Genomic DNA, 22016 nt, shown 5'->3' on the forward strand with positions numbered 1-22016 from the left:
TACAGCCGCCACGGCCTCCATCGAGGGGCTCAAAGTTGCCGGGCGGATGCAAGGGTCTGACCTTAGTTCGGCCAGTGTTACTGTCAGGACAGTGTCCGGGATATGGGGGTCCCTGAGATATCCCGCAACCCCTGTCCCTGCCTACTTGCCCCCCTGGGCTACCCCCCAGGGCGACAACTGGGCGACGGTCCCTACCCTCACTAGGGAAGCGGGACACGGGAGACAAACAGACACTGAGACAAGCAACGGTAGAATGGTCAGACAATCCGGGTAGGCAACAAGAGGGTACGCAGTACGGAGGGGTCAGGCAAAACGTGGTCAAGTCCAAAAGCAGGTGTCAGAAAAGCCGAGGTCACAAGAGCAGTCAGGATAAACGCGGGTGCAGCTGGAGAACCAAACTAACACTGGCAAGGCCTGAGAGGAAAACACACCTATTTAAATGCTGTCAGCGCTCCCGCCCCAGAAGCTGATTGGGGCGGGGAGCCTGACAGCAGCAGGGCTAATCAGGGCGGTGCTGGGGGCACGCCCCCAGTCTCACTGCACAGACAGTTACCAGGGAAGCCAGCCTGGTAGTCAAGCGACTAGAAGCACCAGCTGCCTCCCTAGCAACCCGGCGGCGACCAGTCTTACAGCGGCCCGGGGAGATCACAAGAACCGGGGTACCTCTGCGCCGTGCTCCTGTACCCCGGGTGGCCGGACCGGTGGTGCGGGCCCGGCGGCCCCGAGAGTTGCCGGTTCTGACACCTACGCAACCTCTACCTCTCAGTTCCGAAATGTAAGCAGTCGGTGTGGCGCGGCAGCACAGCATTGGGCAAGCGTCAGCAGGCCGTGCTGAAACTACTCAGCCTATGTGACAAGAGGCACACGGCCCCCGAACTGTTGCAGGGTCTGACAGAGCAGACCGACCTCTGGCTTTCGCCGCTGAGCCTCCAACCTGGCATGGTCGTGTGTGACAACGGCCGTAACCTGGTGGCGGCTCTGCAGCTTGGCAGCCTCACACACGTGCCATGCCTGGCCCACGTCTTCAATCTGGTGGTTTCTGAAAAAACTACCCGCACTTGTCTGACCTTCTCGGCAAGGTGCGCCGTGTCTGCGCACATTTCAGCAACTCCACCATGGACGCTGCCACCTTGAGGACCCTGCAACATCGGTTTAATCTGCCAGAGCAATGACTTCTGTGCGACGTGCCCACACGGTGGAATTCTGCGCTGCACATGTTGGCCAGGCTCTATGAGCAGCGTAGAGCAATAGTGGAATACCTACTCCAACATGGGTGGTGTAGTGGTAGTCAGCCTCCGCAATTCTTTACCGAGGAGTGAGCCTGGATGACAGACATCTGCCAGGTCCTCAGAAACTTTGAGGAGTCTACCTAGATGGTGAGCGGCGATGCTGCAATCATTAGCGTAACCATCCCACTGCTATTCCTGCTAAGGAGTTCGTTGCAAGGCAAAAGGCCGACGCTTTGCGGTTGGAACAGGAGACGGGGGATGACAGTATGTCACTTGATAGCCAGACCACCCTCATGTCTATATCTCAGCGTGTTTTGGAGGAGGAGGAGGAGGGGGAGGGGGGGGGGGGGAGGAGGGGGAAGAGACAGCTGCTTGCCTCTCATCTGTTCAGCGTGTATGGCCTGTGGAGGAAGAAGAGGAGGAGCCTGAAAGTCATCTTCCTAGTGAGGACAGCCATGTCTTGCGTACTGGCACCCTGGCACACATGGCTGACTTCATGTTAGGATGCCTTTCTCGTGATCCCCGTGTTAGACGCATTCTGGCCAACACGGATTACTGGGTGTACACCCTTCTCAACCCACGGTACAAGGAGTACCTTTCCACTCTCATTCCCGAAGAGGAAAGCGGTACAAGAGTGATGCAATACCATGGGGCCCTGGTGGACAAAGTGATGCTAAACTTTTCCATCTGACAGCGCTAGCGGCTGAAGGCACAGTCCTGAGTGCCAAGTAGCAGGGGAGGCGCGGAGATGAAGCAGCATGTTCAGCGCAGGCAGGGGAACACTCTCTAAGGCCTTTGCCAGCTTTATGTGCTGGGAAGGAGCACTGTAAAAAGATGGTGAGGGTGTACGTAGCCGATCCTACCACTGTCCTTCGTGATGCCTCTGCTCCATACAACTATTGGGTGTCAAAGCTGGACACGTGGCACAAACTTGCGCTGTATGCCCTGGAGGTGCTGGCTTGCCCTGCCGCTAGCGTCTTGTCAGAGAGGGTGTTTAGTGCAGCTGGGGGAATCATCACGGATATGCGTACCCGCCTGTCAACTGCCAGTGCCGACATGCTTACACTCATAAAGATGAACAAAGCCTGGGTTTCTCCAACCGCAGATAAAAGCACTCCTCTCTATCCCCGGGAAAATGGGGCATTTAGCTTTGTCAATCTGTCTCAGACATTAGTCCTCCTCCTGCTACTCCTCCTCCAGAAAAAACTTGTCATCGCGCTGAACGGCCAATTTTTCTGCGGCCCAAAATGCTCATCTAACAATGTTTTTACAATTTTTCAAAGTTTCAAAAGCATTGATACTTTAACACAAACCAATTTTTTCAACAGGGCTGCCTACAAGCTCTGTTACAAATTAAGCAACAGTGAGCTGTATCTTTCAAAAAATATTTATGGGTTTCACCTGCCCTCTCGGTTGATAAATTTTTCAGAGGTACACTTGTACTCTTGGTACACTTATTTTTCGGGCCCACACTTACACTCTTATTCAACTAATTTTTCCGGCCTTCGTCTACGTTCATCGTACCTCAATGTTTCAGAGGTTAGCCTATACTATTACTACAGAAATTTTACTGGGGTCTGCCTGCCTATACTTCTGCTACAAGAAAGTTACAGGGGTCTGCCTATACTGCTGCCACTTAAATGTTAAGGATGTTACTGGAGTCTGCCTATACTGCTGCCACAATGATGTTACTGGGGTCTGCCTATACTGCTGCCACATAAATGTTACAGGGGTCTGCCTATACTTCTGCCACGTGAATGTTACAGGGGTCTGCTATACTGCTGCCATGTAAATTCTTCAGCGGTCTGCCTATACTGCTGCCACAAGGATGTTACTGGGATCTGCCTATACTGCTACCACTTAAATGTTACAGGGGTCTGCCGATACTTCTGCCACAAGGATGTTACTGGGGTCTGCCTACACTTCTGCTACAGAAATGTTACTGGGATCTGCCTATACTGCTGCTACATAAATGTTACTGGGGTCTGCTTATACTGTTACTACAGAAATGTTGCTCGGCTCTGTCTATACTGTTACTACAGAAATGTTACTGGGGTCTCTCTATACTATTACTACTGAAATGTTGCTAATACTGGGCTCTGTCCATACTACTGCTACTGAAATGTTACAGGGGTCTGCCTATACTGCTGCAACACTAATGTTACAGGGGTTTGCCTATACTGTTACTACAGAAATGTCACTGGGGTCTGTCTATACTGTTACTACTGAAATGTTACAAATACTGGGCTCTGCCTATACTGCTGCTACTGAAATGTTACAGGGGTCTGCCTATACTTCTGCTACTAAAATGTTACTAGGGGGTCTGCGTATACTTCTGCTACTAAAATTTTACTGGGGTCTGCCTATACTTCTGCCACGTAAAGTTTACAGGGGTCTGCCTATACTTCTGCTACAGAAATGTTACAGGGGTCTGTCTATACTGTTACTACAGAAATGTTACTGGGGTCTCCCTAAACTTCTGCAACATAACTGTTACTGGGGTCAGCTTATACCTTTGCTACAGGAATATTATAGGGGGCTGTGTATACTATGGGTGCACTAAGTCTTCCCATCGCGGTGTTCTACCTATCTGACCCAAAAAAAACACTGACTGACTAGGGCATGGATTGTGGGCAGAGGCTAACATGTATTTTCTCTCACGTTACCCCAACTATCCGGGGCACTGCAATGGGATTTCTCTATGTACCGTCTGTGGGTTCCTGGGACCCACCCATGCTGTGGGTGCACACAGACTTCCCATGGCGCTGTTGTACCTGCCCGGCACAAAAAAAAAAAAAAAACAGACTGACTAGGGCATGGATTCTGGGCCGAGGCCAACATGTATTTTCTCTTGCGTTACCACAGCTATCCGAGGCACTGCAATGGGTTTATTTTATGTACCTGCTCTGGGTTCCTGGGACCCACCCATGCTTTGGGTGTACACAGACTTTCCATAGCGGTGTGGTACCTGCCTGGCAGTGTAAAAAAAAAAAAAAAACTGACTAGGGCATGGAGTGTGGGCCGAAGCCAACATGTATTTTCTCTCACGTTACCACAACTATCCGGGGCACTGCATTGGGATTTCTTTATGTACCTTCTCTGGGTTCCTAGGACCCACCCATGCTGTGGGTGCACACAGACTTCCCATAGCGGATTTGTATCTGCCTGCCACTTTAAAAAAAAAATTCAGACTGACTAGGGCATGGAGTGTGGGCCGAAGCCAACATGTATTTTCTCTCACGTTACCACAGATATCTGGGGCACTGCAATGGGATTTCTTTATGTACTGTCTGTGGGTTCCAGGGACCCACCCATGCTGTGGGTGCACATAGACTTCCCATAGAGGTGTTATACCTGCCTGGCACTTAAAAAAAAAAACAGACTGACTAGGGCATGGAGTGTGGGCCGAAGCCAACATGTATTTTCTCTCACGTTACCACAGCTATCCAGGGCACTGCATTGGGACAAACAAGAGGAGCGATACAGCGCTATTGAGACGTTCACAGCTACGCTAGCATCGGAGTCCGCTCTATGCCAGTGATTGCCAGCGATTGCTGAGGGTTTGTGCAGAGGCCTATGTCTTCGGCGCAGTGACAGTCTGCCATGTTTGGGCACTCTGATTTTCTTTATGTGTACTGTCTTTAAGTTCCTTGGACCCACCCATGCTGTGGGTGCACACAGACTTCCCATAGAGGTGTTTTACTGTCTGTCCCCAAAACACTGACCGACTTGGGTAGGGTGCAGAGTGCAGATGGTTTACCCTTTGCGTTGTCGATGAGGTATCCGACACCCAAACAGAATGAGTAGTGTGTGGACACATGGATTCCCCATTGCTATGTCACTCGCAGCACCTTGGGCCACACAAGCTGTTTGCTAGGACAGAGGCAGACCCAGGGCCCGCTCACATACTTCCCACACAGAGTATTGCTGCATTGTGGAGATCTGTAGAAGTGCTGGGCTGGCACCAGAGTCCCCTTTATGACCACGTTTGCAGCTCCTGACGGAGCTGGCACAGGATTGGAATGAAGATCGAACGTCAATTTCTCATCGATTCTCAACAGCATTGTGGGCTATCGCCCCCCCCCCCCTTTTAAAGAGGGTCGCTACCTGACCACGTTTGCAGCTCCAGATGGAGGTGGCACAGGATTGGAATGAAGATGGAACGTCAATCTATTATCAATTCCCAGCAGCATTGTGGGTTATCGCCCACACTTTCAAAGAGGGTCGCTGCGTGGCCCTGCCAGCCCTCTGCAGTGTGCCTGCGGTTCCTCCTCATGGCAGATGCACTTATAAATAGACATGAGGGTGGTGTGGCTATGCAGCCAGCATGTGGCATGAGGGCAGCTGAAGGCTGCGCAGGGACACTTTTGTGTGTGTTGCGGACACAGGGTCGTGCGGTGGGTTGGGCAGCATGTAATCCAGGAGAAGAGGCAGCGGTGTGTCCCGCAGGCAGTGATTGTGCTTGGTTTGAGGTAGTGTGGTGCTTAGCTAAGGTATGCCTTGCTAATGAGGGCATGTTGCCCCTGGCCTGCCCTATCCGTTTCTGTGGCGTTTCCATCACATTCGTAGGTTTTCCAGATTTTCACAAGTGAAAACCTAAGTGGAGCATTGGTCATATATAAAAATGCTCGAGTCGCCCATTGACTTCAATAGAGTTCATTACTCGAAACAAACTTTCGAGCATCGCGGAAAGTTCGACTCGAGCAACGAGCAGCCGAGCATTTTGGTGCTCGCTCATCTCCATGGTCCACCCTAAGGGTGCCATTCCCCAGCAGAAAACCTGCAGCAACTGTGCCATAAATCTGCAGTGGCCGAATGCACACCTAAATAATGCAGAATTTGCAATGGTGTTTGTTGCAGATCTGCCCTTCTATTTCAAGGATTGAAATTTGCAGCATAAATAGATACTGTGGATTTAGAATTCCCACTGGTTATTAAAACTGCTGCAGATTCGATACAGAAATTTTCTGCTTCATATTACAGAAATTGTAAAAATCTCCCCACATGGCTTGTAGTACAAATGTAAATGTAAACAAGCGTTATTTTTTTTTTCGCTATGAATTCGCTGTATTTTTTTTTTTTCCCAAATGTCAATGGGATTTTCTAATGTTCAAATCGCATCGTACAAAAAAGCAAGTTTGCGGTTTTGCGTTTTTTGTGCAATGCGATTTTAACATTAGAAAGTCCCATTGACATTTGGAAAAAAAAATGCGGTGAAAAAAGAATAATACTGGGTAAAAACTATAGATGAGCGAGTATACTCGCTAAAGGCAATTGCTCGAGCGAGCATTGCCTTTAGCAAGTATCTCCCACGCTCGAGACAGAGGGTTCGGGTGTCGGCAGCCAGCACGGAGCTGCGGGGGAGAGCGGGGCGGAACAGAGGGGAGATCTCTCTCTCCCTCTCTCCCCCCAGCTCCCTCCTGCTGACAGCCGCTACTCACCGCTCCCCCGCGCCGGCACCCGAACCCTCTGTCTCGAGCGGGGGAGATACTCGCTAAAGGCTATGCTCACTTGAGCAATTGCCTTTAGCGAGTATACTCGCTCATCTCTAGTAAAAACCCTAATACACTTTGTATCCCTATAGTCATAGTGTACTGTCTGTTGGTCCACGGGGGCCCACTAAATAATAGTGACTCTTTTGTAGCCTCCACTCAGTGAAAGTGACCCTTCTGTGGTCTACACTTTTTAATATTGACCCCTCCATAGCCCCAAGTTTTTATAGAGCTTCCTCTCTGGCCTCAATTTTTTAACATAGCTCCCGCTGTGGCCTTTAACTCCAGTAGGTAGTAGGAGAGGCAGCCCTGAACACTTGCTGAGGAACTGGCCCCTCAGGGCTCATGCCTCCCTACCCACTGGCCCAGCCCACCCCTGTCTATCCTAATGGTTACAGGTCTAATAATATTGTAAAACTTACTGCTTCCACACATGACATGTCCGCTCTTTGTCCACAGGCTACAGATATAAGGTGACTGTGCCAACTAAAGGCGACAGCAGCACTTACGGATCCATCACAATTGGTCTGTATAACTCTACTGAGTTCCACGCTGATCACAAAATATACAGGGGATTAGCAGGATCCCTTCTCTATACCTATATACTGCACAGGACCAGTTCTCCTGTACTGTAAAAAAATAATAATTATACAATGTGTATATACAGTATACACACATTGCACAGTTAGGCTGGGGTCACATGGGACGGAATTTTAGTGGAATTCTCACGGAATGGCCACACCGAAAAAAACTATTTTTTCACATTTTCAACTTCAACATCTTAATTATGTGCAAACATACTGGACACATTTTTGATGAAGTATATATTTCCATCTGTTTACTTTATTCTGGAAGCACATTTGAAAAAGCTTAGTTTTTTTAAGCATTTAGGAGACGTACAAATTTACCATTAATAATCAACATTTTGAGAAACACTTTGTTTTCCTACACCAAGCCAAGATTGCAAAGGCTCATAGGTATCAGAATGACCCTATAAAAAATACACATATTAATGTATACACTGAGGGGGTCAGGAGGATTTTGACCCCACATTTTCTTTTCAGGAGTTAATGCAATTTAGCGAAGAAAAAAAAAATTCATATTTTGCAAATATGTAGAGATGAGCGAGCACCAAAATGTTCGGGTGCTCGTTGCTCGAGTAGAACTTTCCGCGATGCTCAAGGGGTTCGTTTCGAGTACCCCATTGAAGTCAGTGGACGACTTGAGCATTTTTGTATATCACCCATGCTCCGCTAAGGTTTTTATTGGTGAAAATTTGGAAAACCCAAGAAAGTGATGGAAACGACACAGAAACGGATAGGGCAGGTGAGGGGCAACATGCTGGGCTGCATTTCAGGTTCCCAGGTCCTACTATTAAGCCACAAAAGCGGCAAGAGTGAGCCACCCCCCCCCCCTAACAATTTTTACTTTGGACAAACCCTCATTAGCAAGGCACACCTTTGCTAAGCACCACACTACCTCCAACCAAGCACAATCACTGCCTGCGGGACACACTGCTGCCTCTTCTCCTGGGTTACATGCTGCCCAACCCCCCGCACGACCCTGCGTCCGCAGCACACACCAAAGTGTCCCTGTGCAGCCTTCAGCTGCCCTCATGCCACACGCTGGCTGCATAGCCACACCACCCTCATGTCTATTTATAAGTGTGTCTGCGATCAGGAGGAACCGGAGGCACACACTGCAGAGGGTTGGCAGGGCCAGTCAGCGACTCTCTTTAAAAGGGGCAGGGTGATAGCCCACAATGCTTTACAGAAGCAATGAGAAATCCAATCCTGTGCCACCTCCGTCAGGAGCTGCAAACGTGGGCATAGAAATGGGGAATCCATGTGCCACACAGTATTCATTCTGTCAAGGTGTCGCATAGCTCAATCGACACTGCAAGGGGAAAGCCATCTGCGCTCTGCCCCCTACCCAAGTCAGTCAGTGTCTTTGTGCCAGACAGGTCAAACACAGCGATGGGAACTAAGTTTGCACCAACAGCATAGGTGGGTCCTAGGAAACCCAAGACATGAACAAAAAATAGATCTGAACGGCCAAACATGGCAGACTTACATCGGGCCCACGACATAGGCCTTGGCCCACAGCTTCAGCAATCCTAGGCAGAAAGCGGACTTTCACTGCACCCAGGACATAGGCCTCTGCACAAACCCTCAGCAATTGCGGGCCTACAGCGGACTCCAATGCTAGCGTAGTTGTGCACGTCTCATTAGCACTGTATTGCTCCTGTAGTTTGTCCCAGTGCAGTGCCCCGGATAGTAGAGCTAACATCAGATTAAATACAGGTTGGCTTCGGCCCACACTGCATGCCCCAGTCAGACTGGGTTTTTTTTATAAATAGTCACAGGCAGGTACAACTCCGCAATGGGAATTCTGTGTGCACCCACAGCATGGGTGGCTCCCTGGAACCCACCGGCAGTACATAAATACATCCTATTGCAGTGCCCTGGGCAGCAGAGCTAACGTCAGATTAAATACAGGTGGGCCTCGGCCTACACTGCATGCCCCAGTCAGACTGGGGTTTTTGTAAATAGACACAGGCAGGTACAACTCCGCGTGGACCAACAGCATGGGTGGGTCCCAAGAAGCCACCGGCGGTACATAAATAAATCCCATTGCATTGCCCTGCATAGCTGAGGTAACGTCAAATAAAATGCAGGTGGGCTTCGGCCCACACTGCATGCCCCAGTCTGACTGGGGTTTTTTATAAGTCGACACAGGCAGATACCACTCCCTAACGTGAAGTCCGTGTGGACCGACAGCATGGGTGGGTCCCAGGAAGCCACCGGCGGTACATAAATAAATCCCATTGCATTGCCCTGCACAGCTGAGGTAATGGCAGATAAAATACAGGTGGGCTTTAGCCCACACTGCATGCCCCAGTCAGACCGAGGTTTTTCAATACACAGACACAGGCAGGTACAAATCCCCTATGTGAAGTCCCTGTGGACCCACAGCATGGGTGGATCCCTGGAACCCACCGGCGGTACATAAATAGATCCCATTGCAGTGCCCTGGACAGCAGAGCTAACGTCAGATTAAATACAGGTGGGCTTCGGCCCACACTGCATGCCCCAGTCAGACTGGGTAATTTTTTTTTGGGCCATGTACGTGGAACACCACGATGGGAACACTTAGTGCACCCATAGTATGCACCGACCCCTGTAATACTCCTGTAGCTAAGGTATACGCACACCCCACTAACAGTTATGTTGCAGAAGTCTAGGGAGACCCTATTAACACTTCTGCAGTTACAGTATAGACGGAACCCAGTAACATTTCAGTAGCTGCAGTATAGGCAGAGCACAGTATCAGTTACATTTCAGTAGTAACGGTATCGACAGACCCCTGTAACATTTCCGTAACAGCAGGATAGGCATAGCCCAGTATTAGTAGGATTTCAGTAGTAACAGTATAGACAGATTGACAACACCTATGTGGAAAAGCTAGTATTTTCTAAGACAAGAGAGGGGCATTTCATTGCAATGAAAAGGATACTCAAGGTACTGAAAGGCTGCACTCCTCATCTCAAGCTAGAAAATGGAAAGGCTTCATTCCTATGGTTTCCGTTGTCCATTTCAAAGTGTTAGCAAATAGCAATCCAAGTTTCCGGCTACTACCACGCAAGCATCTTTCTTAGGAATTACCAAAGATGATCACAAGTAAAGGCCTCATCATCGGTCAGTCCAAAATCATTCAGAGAGTATGTGGTTCTTAGCTGGCCTGCTTCCATTTAGGGTCGGTACCTGCTGAAACTCAGTCCCTTGCCCTGCAGGGATGGTGTGTTCTATAGTCACCTGTATTCCGACCTCAGCTGTACGCTAATCTTTGGACTTAGCAGTACCAAGAACTTTTAAGCCACCAATGCTCTACTAGTTGGCTGAAAGCTTCAGCTAGAGATAACGTAATACTACCGCGGTTATATTTAGTTGGTTTTCAGGATGTGGCCAGGATTAAGTGGGCCGTGGGGGGGCGGGGGGGCTCTCTTATTGTGCTGTTTAAGGTGAAATTCTTGGACTGCCGCCAGACGGACCACTACAAAAGCATTTGCCAAGAATGTTTTCATTTTTGGAGGAGGAGGACGGGAATGTTTTTGAGGCAGTACGTGTCCTGTCCCCGTGTCCGTGGTTATATGCACCTTCCCAGTGACCTCGTCACTGAAAAGTTGTCGCGCCTGGGGAACCTAGTAGCGTGGCCTCGCCACCATCATGTCTTTGGGAAGCCTCCATTTCCACAACCCTGTAACATAGCAGTAGCAGCAGTATAGGCAGAGCCCAGTATTAGTAACATTTCAGTAGTAACAGTATAGACAGACCCCAGTAACATTTCCTTTGCAGCAGTGTAGGCTGAGCCCAGTAACATTTCATTTGCAGCAGTATAGACAGAGAGCGGTAACTTTTCAGTTGTAATAACAGTATAGACAGACCCCAGTAACATTTACGTTGAAGCAGAATGGACAAAGCTGCAAATTCACATTTCCCTGACAGCAGTGTAGGGAGAGCATATTTTTTTAACATTTCAGTAGTAGCAGTATAGTCAGACCCCAGTAACATTAACGTAAAAGCAGTATGGACAAAGCAGCAGATTCACAATTCCCTTGCAGCAGTGTAGGGAGAGTACAGCATCTGTAACATTTCAGTAGTAGCAGTATAGTCAGACCCCAGTAACATTAACATAAAAGCAATATGGACAAAGCAGCAGATTCACAATTCCCTTGCAGCAGTGTAGGGAGAGTACAGCATTTGTTACATTTTAGTAGTAGCAGTATAGTCAGACCCCAGTAACATTTACGTAGAAGCAGTATGGGCAAAGCAGCAGATAAACATTTCCCTGGCAGCAGTGTAGGGAGAGTACAGCATTTGTAACATTTCAGTAATAGCAGTATAGACAGGCCCCAGTAACATTTACGTAGAAGCAGTATGGTCAAAGCAGCAGAAAAACATTTCTCTTTTAGCAGTGTAGGGAGAGCATAGTATTTGTAACATTTCAGTAGTAGCAGTATAGACAGGCCCCAGTAACATTTACGTAGAAGCAGTATGGGCAGAGCCCACTATTAGTTACATTTCTGTTATAGCAGTATACACATACCCCAGTAACATTTCCGTTGAAGCAGTATGGGCAGAGCCCAGTATTAGTAAAACTACAGTAGTAACAGTATACACCAACCAAGGTAACATTTCAGGAGCAGAAGTATCGGCAGACCGAAGTTACATTTCTGTTGCTGAAGTAGAGTCAGACCCCTGTAGCATTACTGTGGCAGAAGTATAGGTTGGCAGAACAGAGTTACATTTCTGTAGCAAAAGTGTAGGCCAACCCCAGACACACTGGTGTAGCATGAGTGCAGGCGAAGCCCATAAAAATTATTTGGATTACATTGTAGGCGAGGGCCCGAAAAATTGGTGTACCGACAGTACAAATGTACCGCACAAAAAATTGCCCATGCCCAACCCAGAGGGCAGGTGAAACCCATTAATCGCTTAGCGTACTGTGGCTTAATTTTTAACTAGGCATGGAGGCAGCCCAGTCAAAATAAAAATTGGTTCAGGTGGAAGTTTCAATGCTTTAATGAGAATTGAAACAGATAAATAATATTTAGAAAAGTTATATGAGACTTTTGGCCCACAGAAAAATTGGGCGTTCGAGGTGATTACGCTAGTTTTAGGAGGAGGAGCCGGACGATTATCATACGCAGATTGACAAAGGTCTTTAGGTAGCGCTGCTGTCTGCTGGTGGAGAAGAGAAGTCTGGGGAAATCCAGGCTTTGTTCATCTTTATGAGTGTAAGCCTGTCAGCACTGTCAGTTGACAGGCGGGTACGCTTGTCCGTGATGATTCCCCCAGCTGCACTAAACACCCTCTCTGACAAGATGCTAGCCGCAGGGCAAGTCAACGCCTCCAGGGCATACAGCCCGAGTTCGGGCCACGTGTCCAGCTTTGACACCCAGTAGTTGTACGGAGCAGAGGCATAACGGAGGACGGTGGTACGATCGGCTACGTACTCCCTCACCATCTTCTTACAGTGCTCCTTCCGACTCAGCCTGGACTGGGGAGGTGTGACACAGTCTTGCTGGGGAGCCATAAAGCTGGCAAAGGCCTTGGAGAGTGTTCCCCTGCCTGCGCTGAACATGCTGCCTGATCTCCGCGCCTCCCCTTCTACTTGGCCCTCGGAACTGTGCCTTCTGCCACTAGCACTGTCATATGGGAAGTTTACCATCAGTTTGTCCACCAGGGCCCTGTGGTATTGCATCACTCTCAAACCCCTTTCCTCTTCAAGAATGAGAGTGGAAAGGTTCTCCTTGTACCGTGGGTCAAGCAGTGTGTACACCCAGTAATCCGTCGTGGCCAGAATGCGTCTAACGCGAGGGTCACGAGAAAGGCATGCTAACATAAAGTCAACCATGTGTGCCAGGGTACCTGTACGCAACATATGGCTGTCCTCACTAGGAAGATCACTTTGAGGATCCTCCTCCTCCTCAGGCCATACACGCTGAATGGATGAGAGGCAAGAAGCATGGGTACCCTCTGCAGTGGGCCCAGCTGTCTCTTCCTCCTCATGCTCCTCCCCCTCCTCCTCAACATGCTGAGATATTGACATGAGGGTGCTCTGACTATCCAGCAGCATACTGTCTTCCCCCACCTCCGTTTCCGACCGCAAAGCGTCAGCCTTTATGCTTTGCAGGGAACTTCTCAACAGGCATAGCAGGGGAATGGTGACGCTAATGAATGCAGCATCACCGCTCACCATCAGGGTAGACTCCTCAAAGTTTCCAAGGACCTGGCAGATATCTGCCATCCAGGCCCACTCCTCTGTAAAGAATTGAGGAGGCTGACTCCCACTGCGCCGCCCATGTTGGAGTTGGTATTTCACTATTGCTCTACGCTGCTCATACAGTCGCGACAACATGTTGAGCGTAGAGTTCCACCTGGTGGACATGTCGCAAAGCAGTCGGTGCACTGGCAGATTAAACCAATGTTGCAGGCTCCGCAGGGTGGCAGCATCCGTGTTGGACTTGCGGAAATGTGTGCTGACCCGGCGTACCTTGCCGAGGAGGTCTGACAAGTGTGGGTAGCCTTTCAGAAACCGCTGAACCACCAAGTTAAAGATGTTGGCCAGGCATGGCACATGTGTGAGGCTGCCAAGCTGCAGAGCCACCACCAGGTTACGGCCGTTGTCACACACGACCACGCCAGGTTGGAGGCTCAGCGGCAAAAGCCAGAGGTCGGTCTGCTCTGTCAGACCGTCCAACAGTTCGTGGGCCATGTGCCTCTTCTCTCCAAAGCTGAGTAGTTTCAGCACGGCCTGCTGAAGCTTGCACACCGCTGTGCTGCCACGCTGCCCGACACCAACTGCTGGCGACGTGCTGCTACTGACACGTCTTTATTGCGAGGTAGAAGTTGCATTGGAGGAGGAGGAGGAGGAAGGTTTAGTGGAGGTGGCATATACCGCCGCAGAAACCAGCACCGATCTGGGGCCCGCAATTCTGGGGGTGGGTAGGACATGAGTGGTCCCAGGCTCTGACTCAGTCCCAGCCTTCACTAAATTCACCCAATGTGCCGTCAGGGAGATATAGTGGGCCTGCCCGCCTGTGCTTGTCCACGTGTCCGTTGTTAAGTGGCCCTTGCCAGTAACCGAGTTGGTGAGGGCGCGTATAATGTTGCGTGAGACGTGGTCGTGCAGGGCTGGGAAGGCACACCATGAAAAATAGTGGCGACTGGGGACAGAGTAGCGCGGGGCTGCCACCGCCATCATGTTTTTAAAAGCCTCAGTTTCCACAAGCCTGTAGGGGAGCGTCTCCAGGCTGATCAATTTGGCTATGTGGACATTTAAAGCTTGAGCGTGCGGGTGCGTGATGGCGTATTTGCGCTTTCGCTCCAGCGATTCTCTTAGCGACAGCTGGACGCTGCACTGAGAGACATTGCTGGATGGGGTGAGGGTGTGGGTCCTGGCCAGGAGACGCTCGTGCCTGTGTCGTGAGAGGTGGGTTGGATCTCAGTGGCAGCTTGGGGCACTGGGGGAGAGGCAGTGGCGCAAGCCGGAGGCAGTGAACGGCCTTCGTCTTACCTTGTGGGGTGCTTGGCCATCATATGCCTGCGCATGCTGGTGGTGGTGAGGCTGGTGGTGGTGGCTCCCCGGCTGATCTTGGCGCGACAGTTCGTCGGTCGTCCGTGGTCTCAGTGAAAAACTGCTACACCTTAGAACAACTTGGCCTCTGCACAGTGGCTTGACGCGAGGGGGTGCTTTGGGAAATAGGTGGTGGATTATTCGCTCTGGCCCTGCCTCTACCCCTGGCCAATCGACTGCCTCTTCCAACTTGTCCTGCAGCTGCAATTGCCTCCCCCTCTGAAGACCTGTCCTCATTTGGCTTATCACACCAGGTGGGGTCAGTCACCTCATCGTCCACCGGCCCTTCCTCCGAATCCTCTGTGCGCTCCTCCCTCGGACTTACTGCCCTCACTACTACCTCACTGTGTCTCATCGTCATCGTCCTCCTCACCCACTGAAAGCTCTTGAGACAGTTGCTGGAAGTCCCCAGCCTCATCCCCCGGACCCCGGGAACTTTCCAAAGGTTGGGCATCGGTCACGATAAACTCGTACGGTGGGAGAGAAACCATTGCTGCCCAATCTGTGCAGGGGCCCGAGAACAGTTCCTGGGAGTCTGCCTGCTCCTCAGAATGTGTCATTTTCATGGAGTGAGGAGGCTGGGAGGAAGGAGGAACAGCAGCCAGAGGATTCAGAGTTGCAGCAGTGGACGGCGTAGAAGACTGGGTGGTCAATACATTGCTGGATGCATTTTCTGCTATCCACGACAGGACCTGCTCACACTGCTCATTTTTTAATAAAGGTCTACGACGTGGACCCAAAAATTGCGATATGAAGCTGGGGACCCCAGAAACTGTCCTCTCTCCTACTCCTGCAGCAGCCGGCTGCGATTCACCTGGACCAGGAACTCATCCTATGCCCACACCCTCACTTGGGACTCTGTGTCCTCGACTGCGACCGCATCCACGTCCTCTGCCCCTACCCCTCAGCATGCTGGATTAAGAATCGAGCAGAGACAGAGCGGTGTAAAAATGTTTGTGAATTATTGCCGCGCAGTTGGTGGCTGCCAGCAGTAATATAACGCAAAATGAAGCCATAGATTAATTATAAGGAAGGCTGTGAACTATGCAGTTTGGATGGGCGTGAAGTCCCACAGGCCACACAGGTAAATGCACTGGGTAAGCGTTAGCCGTAAAAAGGAATTTTTGTTTAAATCTCCTTATTTTACTCTGCAATGCAGCCTGAGGCTAGGCAGTGTGTATTGCACTTTCAATCTATGGGTGTCGGGCAGACCGTGAACTTCTGAGACAGCACACGTATAACAGAGCATTGTAGAAAATGTGTGGTTTCTTGGCGTACACTTAGAGGCACACTGCAGTGAGGCTACGCGAAGTGCGGACAGAAAAATATTTATAACTGAAGGCTGCACGCAGGCTAGGCTGTGCAATGCAGAGGTACTACAACTCCCATCAACCACGGAGTTAAATGCACACGGTCGCAGGTTGCCCTAAGAAGAACCGTTGGGGTTTTTGTAGACAGGATTCTACACTACCACTGTCCCTGCCTGACCAATACTGCCCCTATACTCATGTACAGACTGCAGCCTGAGAACGCTACAGCCTGCACGCCCGATATACATAAAAAATAATGTGTGCAAAACTGCTCACAGCAGCCACAACAGTAATGCACTAGGTGAGCTGTGGCCCTAAGAAGGGCTGTTGTGGTTCTTGCAGACGCCAACACTCTCACTATAGCACCAGCAGCACCCTCCCTAATCTCTGCCAGCGTGTGTCTTAGGCGAGCCGCGGGCGGGACCGCTTTAAGTACTTGGCGGTCACTTGATCTCACCAGCCACTCACTTCCGGTGGGGTGGGATAGGGCTGGCACGTCACAGCAGGAAGTGGTAATGCCCTCCCTGCATGTCTATTGGCCAGAAAATAGCACTAAACATGCAGGGAAGTAAATGGAATTGACTTGAGTACCGCATGGTGTTCGTCTCGAGTAACGAGCATCTCGAACACCCTAATACTCGAGCGAGCATCAAGCTCTGAAGAGTAAGCTCACTCATCTCTATTAGCTATCCCTCAGTATATCTTTATGTCTAAACCCAACATTATGCAGACAATTGTTTATCAGACTGACTCATGCTTGATGATAAATCTGTTGCATGTTTAGACTGTCTGGTCTTTGTTTATATAACCTCTTAGTTGGTTTAATGTTTAAATGGGTTTTGCGCCAAAATGTTGGTGCAATTTGACAGGAAAAGAAGCGCTTAAGCCACACTCCTTTTCAGTGAAGCCAAACCCTTCGGCTGTTGGCAGATACCATGAGGAACTAACATAAGGTAAGAGGATGCTAAAAACTGTCACCATATTTATCACATGCCTTAGCACCTAGGGGCAGTCGTTCACCGTCTTGTTATTTGTAAAGAGTCCCCAGGTTTACTATACTATGGCGACTTTCTTCCAAAGACAGCGCCACTTCTATGCACAGGTTATGTCTGATATTGCAGCTCAGCCTCATTCACTTCAGTGGAGCTGGACTACAATCCCAGACATGACTCACGGATAGGAATGGTGCTGTTTATGGAAGAAAGCATCCTAGACATGCTCTTGGAGGTCTAGAAAATGCATGTCACTTGCTGTTCCGGTAATAATAATAGGACACGTGGCAGGATGAAGCACAGAAGGTTTATTCATAAGCAGTGAATATGCAGCAGATACAAGAAGACAACACTTTGCGGAACAGGGCGACAAAGCTCTTCAGGGGTGACTCCAAAGCCAGAATCTCCCAGCAAGGAATGTCTGCGCAAAAAAAAGAGATGAAATTAGAAGCTGTAGTGCAAACAAGGTAATGAGTGCCTTTTCAGGGCACTGCAGGGAATTGAAAACAGATTCATCTACTATGAGTGGAACAGGTTGCCGCATGAGGTGGTGAATTCTCCTTTAATGGAAGTCTTCAAACAGAGGCTGGGCAGACATTTGTCTGGCATGATTTAGTGAATCCTGCATTAAGCATGTCGTTGGACCAAATAACCTGTATACATATTACAGAAGATCACTGGAACTCCAGCAGCAGGACACCCTTTAATTTGTGTGCTTTTGAAGCACCCTTTTTTTTTTTTAAGGGATTAATGAAAATTGTTGGTTCCTGTGAAGTAATAATTGTATGCATTTCTGGAGATTTTGGGAACTGAGGAGACATGCACCCCAAATGACTTGGGGAACTGAGTAGACACTCATTCCTAGGGACTTAGTGAACTGAGAAGATATTCACTCCTGGGGATTTAGGGAACTAAGGAAACATTCATCACTGATAAAGTTAACTGAATGTCAACTAAGTTGTCTATCAATAATCTAATCTTAAGAACTGAATGAATTCCTGAGGATTTAGGGAACTACATAGACATTTCATAGCTGGGGACTTAGGAAGCTGAGGAGATTTTCACCCCCATGGACATTGGGAACTGAGTAGACATTCACTTCCGGAGAATTAGGGAACTGAAGAGATTTTCATTGCTAACGACTTGGATCCCTAAACAGACATTCATAGATGGGGATTTAGGGAACTAATTTGCCATTTAGATGGGACAAGTGTCGGGCAAACTGTGCCCGACACTCGTCCCCGCACATGCTAGTTCCCGTGCTGTTGGCCGGGAGCTAGTATCATTAGCACATAGCGGGGCGGCAGGAGGAGAGTTCTCTCCTCGTGCTCCCCCACCCCTCTCCATTGACTTAACATAGTGGTCATTCAATACTGAACAGCCACTATTTACACTAAACGAGGAGTGATCAGCTCATCGTCCATCATTTACGCAGCATAAACAAAGGACGATGAGCTGACAGCTCACCATTCAGTGTAAATAGCAGCCACTTAGTATTGAACGGATGCTATGTTAAGTCAATGGAGAGGGACAGGGGAGCTTGAGGAGAAAAATTTCCTGCAGCCGCCACACCTTCCCGCTGGCTGCTCTGTGAGTGAGTCAGCAGTACTAGCCCCCGTGTGACCGCGCGGGAGCGAGGACATGAAAGGACGAGTGTTGGGCATAGTTTCCCCGACAATTTTCCCATCTAAATGGACCTTAAGTCGACATTTATTTAGCTTTATCAATTATCTAACATTAACAATTCAATGAATTCCTGAGGATTTAGGGAACCAAGTAAGCATTCAAACCTACGGATTTTGTCACTGTGAGTAAATGTCTCCTCAGTTTCCTCAGGGAATTAAGGAGACATTCATCCCCAAGGACTTAGATCTCTAAGTAGACACTCACCCATGGGGCATTGGGAATTGAGATATTCACCCCCAGAATGTTAGGAAACTGAGGAGACATTTAGTCCTGGGGACTAAGGAAACATTCATCCTTGAGAAATTAGATACCTAAATAAACATTTATCTCTGTAGACTTAGGTAAGTCAAGATTCATTTAACCTTCTCACTTCATCTGTAATAAACTTCTCCTATGAGAGAGAGTAAAGTTCCACCCCACAGGAGGGTCTATCACAAGCTACAAACAACCTTGGAAAACTCTTTGACAATCAAAACACAAGTGGAGTCAATGGATTCTTCAGATACAAGATTTGGGAATAACTTTTGTATTCTTCCTTTCCTTTTGGAAATCAGGAGTGAATCAATTTGTCTCAGTGGCAGATTAATTTGCTCATGTGTCCACAAAACCCACTTTAAAATAATTAATCTAATGAAAACAAGCATTTTCCTCAAATAAGCTGATGTGGCAATCATGTTACTGGTGTCCAAACTGAGACATAGCATTCAGTTGAATAACCCCTCATGCAGATGTGTCCTACTTTAAAGGGGTTTCCAGGGAGGAGAAATTAACTGGCGAGTGGTATTGGAACCTTCGATCCTGGCTCGGTTGCAGCAGCAGGCCCTTTGTGTTGACATTATGAGCAATAAGAGACAAGAGACAAAGAATGGGGTTGGTTTATTTATTCAAATGAGTCAAACAGCCATCCTCCCGATAGACATCATAGGCAAGGGAAAAGCATTGTAAAATGACCTTGAGTAAGAACTGGGCATGAAGTTGAGAAGTTGGGATGGGCAAGGTGTAAGGATGGAAGTTGGGAAGACTCAGACTAGAATCTGAAGATCAGTGACCATAGGATTTAGGTGGATGCATTTCAGGTCAATGAATTTGGAGCATCATGTGTTCTAAGTGAAGAAGAGCATGGATGTGTATTTATACTGAAGGATGATTAGATCTATATATCTGCACCACCATTGTTAATATCACGGAGTTGATGTGAAAGAACTGAAGGACAATCACAGTGGAGAACACCAGAGGTACTTAAGAAGGACATATCAGAGCTTGAGCGGGTTCAAAAGTACGCAAATAAAGTAATAATTGCAATGGGTGGACTACAATACGCAGAGAGGTTATCAAAATTGAGATTATTTAGTTTATATATATATATATATATATATATATATATATATATATATATATATATATATATATATACATACATATACAGATCCCTCCCATCATCTATTATACTCAGGACTGTAACAAGGGGGCGCTCTAATAACTATGTATAGATACATCAGGGGTCAGTACAGAGATCTCTCCCATCACCTATTATACCCAGGACTGTGACTGTAACAAGGTGGCGCCCTCTACATCTAGAGGAAAGAAGGTTTCTACACCAATTTAGAAGGGGATTCTTCACTGTAAGAGCAGTGAGACTGTGGAACTTTCTGACTGAGGACGTGGTGATGGCGAACTCGATAAATGAGTTCAAGATGCCTTTCTTTATTAGATTACATTATTAAATGTTATAGTCACTAATTACTTCAGAAGAGTCAGTGATCTGGGGATTATTCTGATTGCCAGATTAGATTAGAGTCAGGAAATGGGGGAAACTGGTTCCTACCTAATTGTTTGTTTGTTTTTTTGCCTTCCTCTGGATCAACATTGAAGGGATGAATAAGCTGAACTTGATGGACATGTCTTTTTTGGCCTAATATGCTATTCTACAATGGATGATCCTGGACCCCGATACCTGGATCAGTACCCCCTCCTACTATGTCTAAGCTATAACACTGGGGCCATATTATATGACAGAAGGGCTTTTAGGTCCTGATGGTATGATGTATTATCCTGCTGCAATATCCCAGCATTGTGGGGGACATTTGGTCCATGAAGGGCTGCAAATGGTCACCAAGCAGTGAAATGTAGCCGGCACCAATAACTGATGGGCTTAGGCGACACAGTATACCCAACCTCACGAGCCCAGATAAGGTGCTGTGTCCAGTGTTGTGGTAATAACAGAGGCACTCTGGTGGTCTTCTGATCCTATATTCCATCGAAGCTAAAGAATGTTGTGCTGACCTGCAGGATGTGTGTGGGGTCTCCTGCACAGAATGTGGATGGGATTTCTGGCGCAGTCGCTTGTCTGTGGGTGGACACTGTAATGTCCACTGGGAGTAGTAATGCCTTCCATGACATATTCCCAGTAAACACATGACACTGAGTATCGAGAAATGTTAGATACCTCATAACTTCAGAAGATGAAAAAGCTCATCCATCTGGCACCTACAATCATAAGGAACTCCAATAATTCATGCTGCCATGCCATGACTAATACTGGTGAGGGCGTTTAGAAGGCATCAAATGAGGTAACACCACTTCATCATCAATTTACATACTGTTACCCCAGGACTTTTTCCATGTCTGTGTCATAGGAAGGAAATGTGCCAAGAATGGAGGACAGTGAAGATGAAGAGCAGAAAGAGCAGATCTGGAGAATAGAGGACAATGCGTTGTCACTGCAGTACTATGGATCCCGCTCTCACCTCTTAGCAGGTCATCAAATAGCTGACCGTCTTCTCCTCCTCTGCAATTAAATAAAAGAAAATACAAGTCAGGACAGCTGGACAAGCAAAGCAGCAGAAGGACCAGCCAGACAATAACATGTCTGATGGAAGGGACTGACATGACTATGGACTCCTCGTGGGCAGTGCCCAACAGTGCATCTCATGGTAAAGTCAGGCTACCTTCACACTATCATCATTGTGATATACATATATAGACCAGAACTCTGCCCACTCCTGTTAATCTTGCAGGTAAAAAGGTAGTTCCCAATGGTGGCTGATGGTTATAGACACCACAGAGTGGGCACAGCAGTGTTAGCAAATAAGGGCAGCATGATCGTCCACCTGGCTCTTCCCCTTAGATGGGATTGGGGTGGACAAGCATCGGGTCCTTCATGGCTAA

At 48.3% G+C, this 22016-nt stretch overlaps 2 protein-coding genes across 2 annotated transcripts in view; both read right to left on the reverse strand.

Annotated features, from left to right (window-relative positions):
* LOC136626392 (pregnancy zone protein-like) overlaps positions 1-22016 on the reverse strand; it is a 600260-nt gene that overhangs the window by 281979 nt on the left and 296265 nt on the right. The gene's annotated exons all lie outside the window — the stretch shown is intronic.
* The window catches only part of LOC136626788 (alpha-2-macroglobulin-like protein 1), a 199997-nt gene continuing 195461 nt past the window's right edge, over positions 17481-22016 (reverse strand). Inside the window, exons 35-36 of the mRNA XM_066601793.1 lie at positions 21596-21636; positions 17481-17583 (exon numbers count right to left, since the gene is read on the reverse strand). Of these exons, the coding sequence (XP_066457890.1) occupies positions 21599-21636 (38 nt within the window). The 3' untranslated portion in view covers positions 17481-17583; positions 21596-21598. The remainder of the gene's footprint in view (positions 17584-21595; positions 21637-22016) is intronic.

The sequence above is a fragment of the Eleutherodactylus coqui genome, chromosome 4 (assembly GCF_035609145.1).
Source record: "Eleutherodactylus coqui strain aEleCoq1 chromosome 4, aEleCoq1.hap1, whole genome shotgun sequence".
In the NCBI taxonomy this organism is placed as follows: domain Eukaryota; kingdom Metazoa; phylum Chordata; class Amphibia; order Anura; family Eleutherodactylidae; genus Eleutherodactylus; species Eleutherodactylus coqui.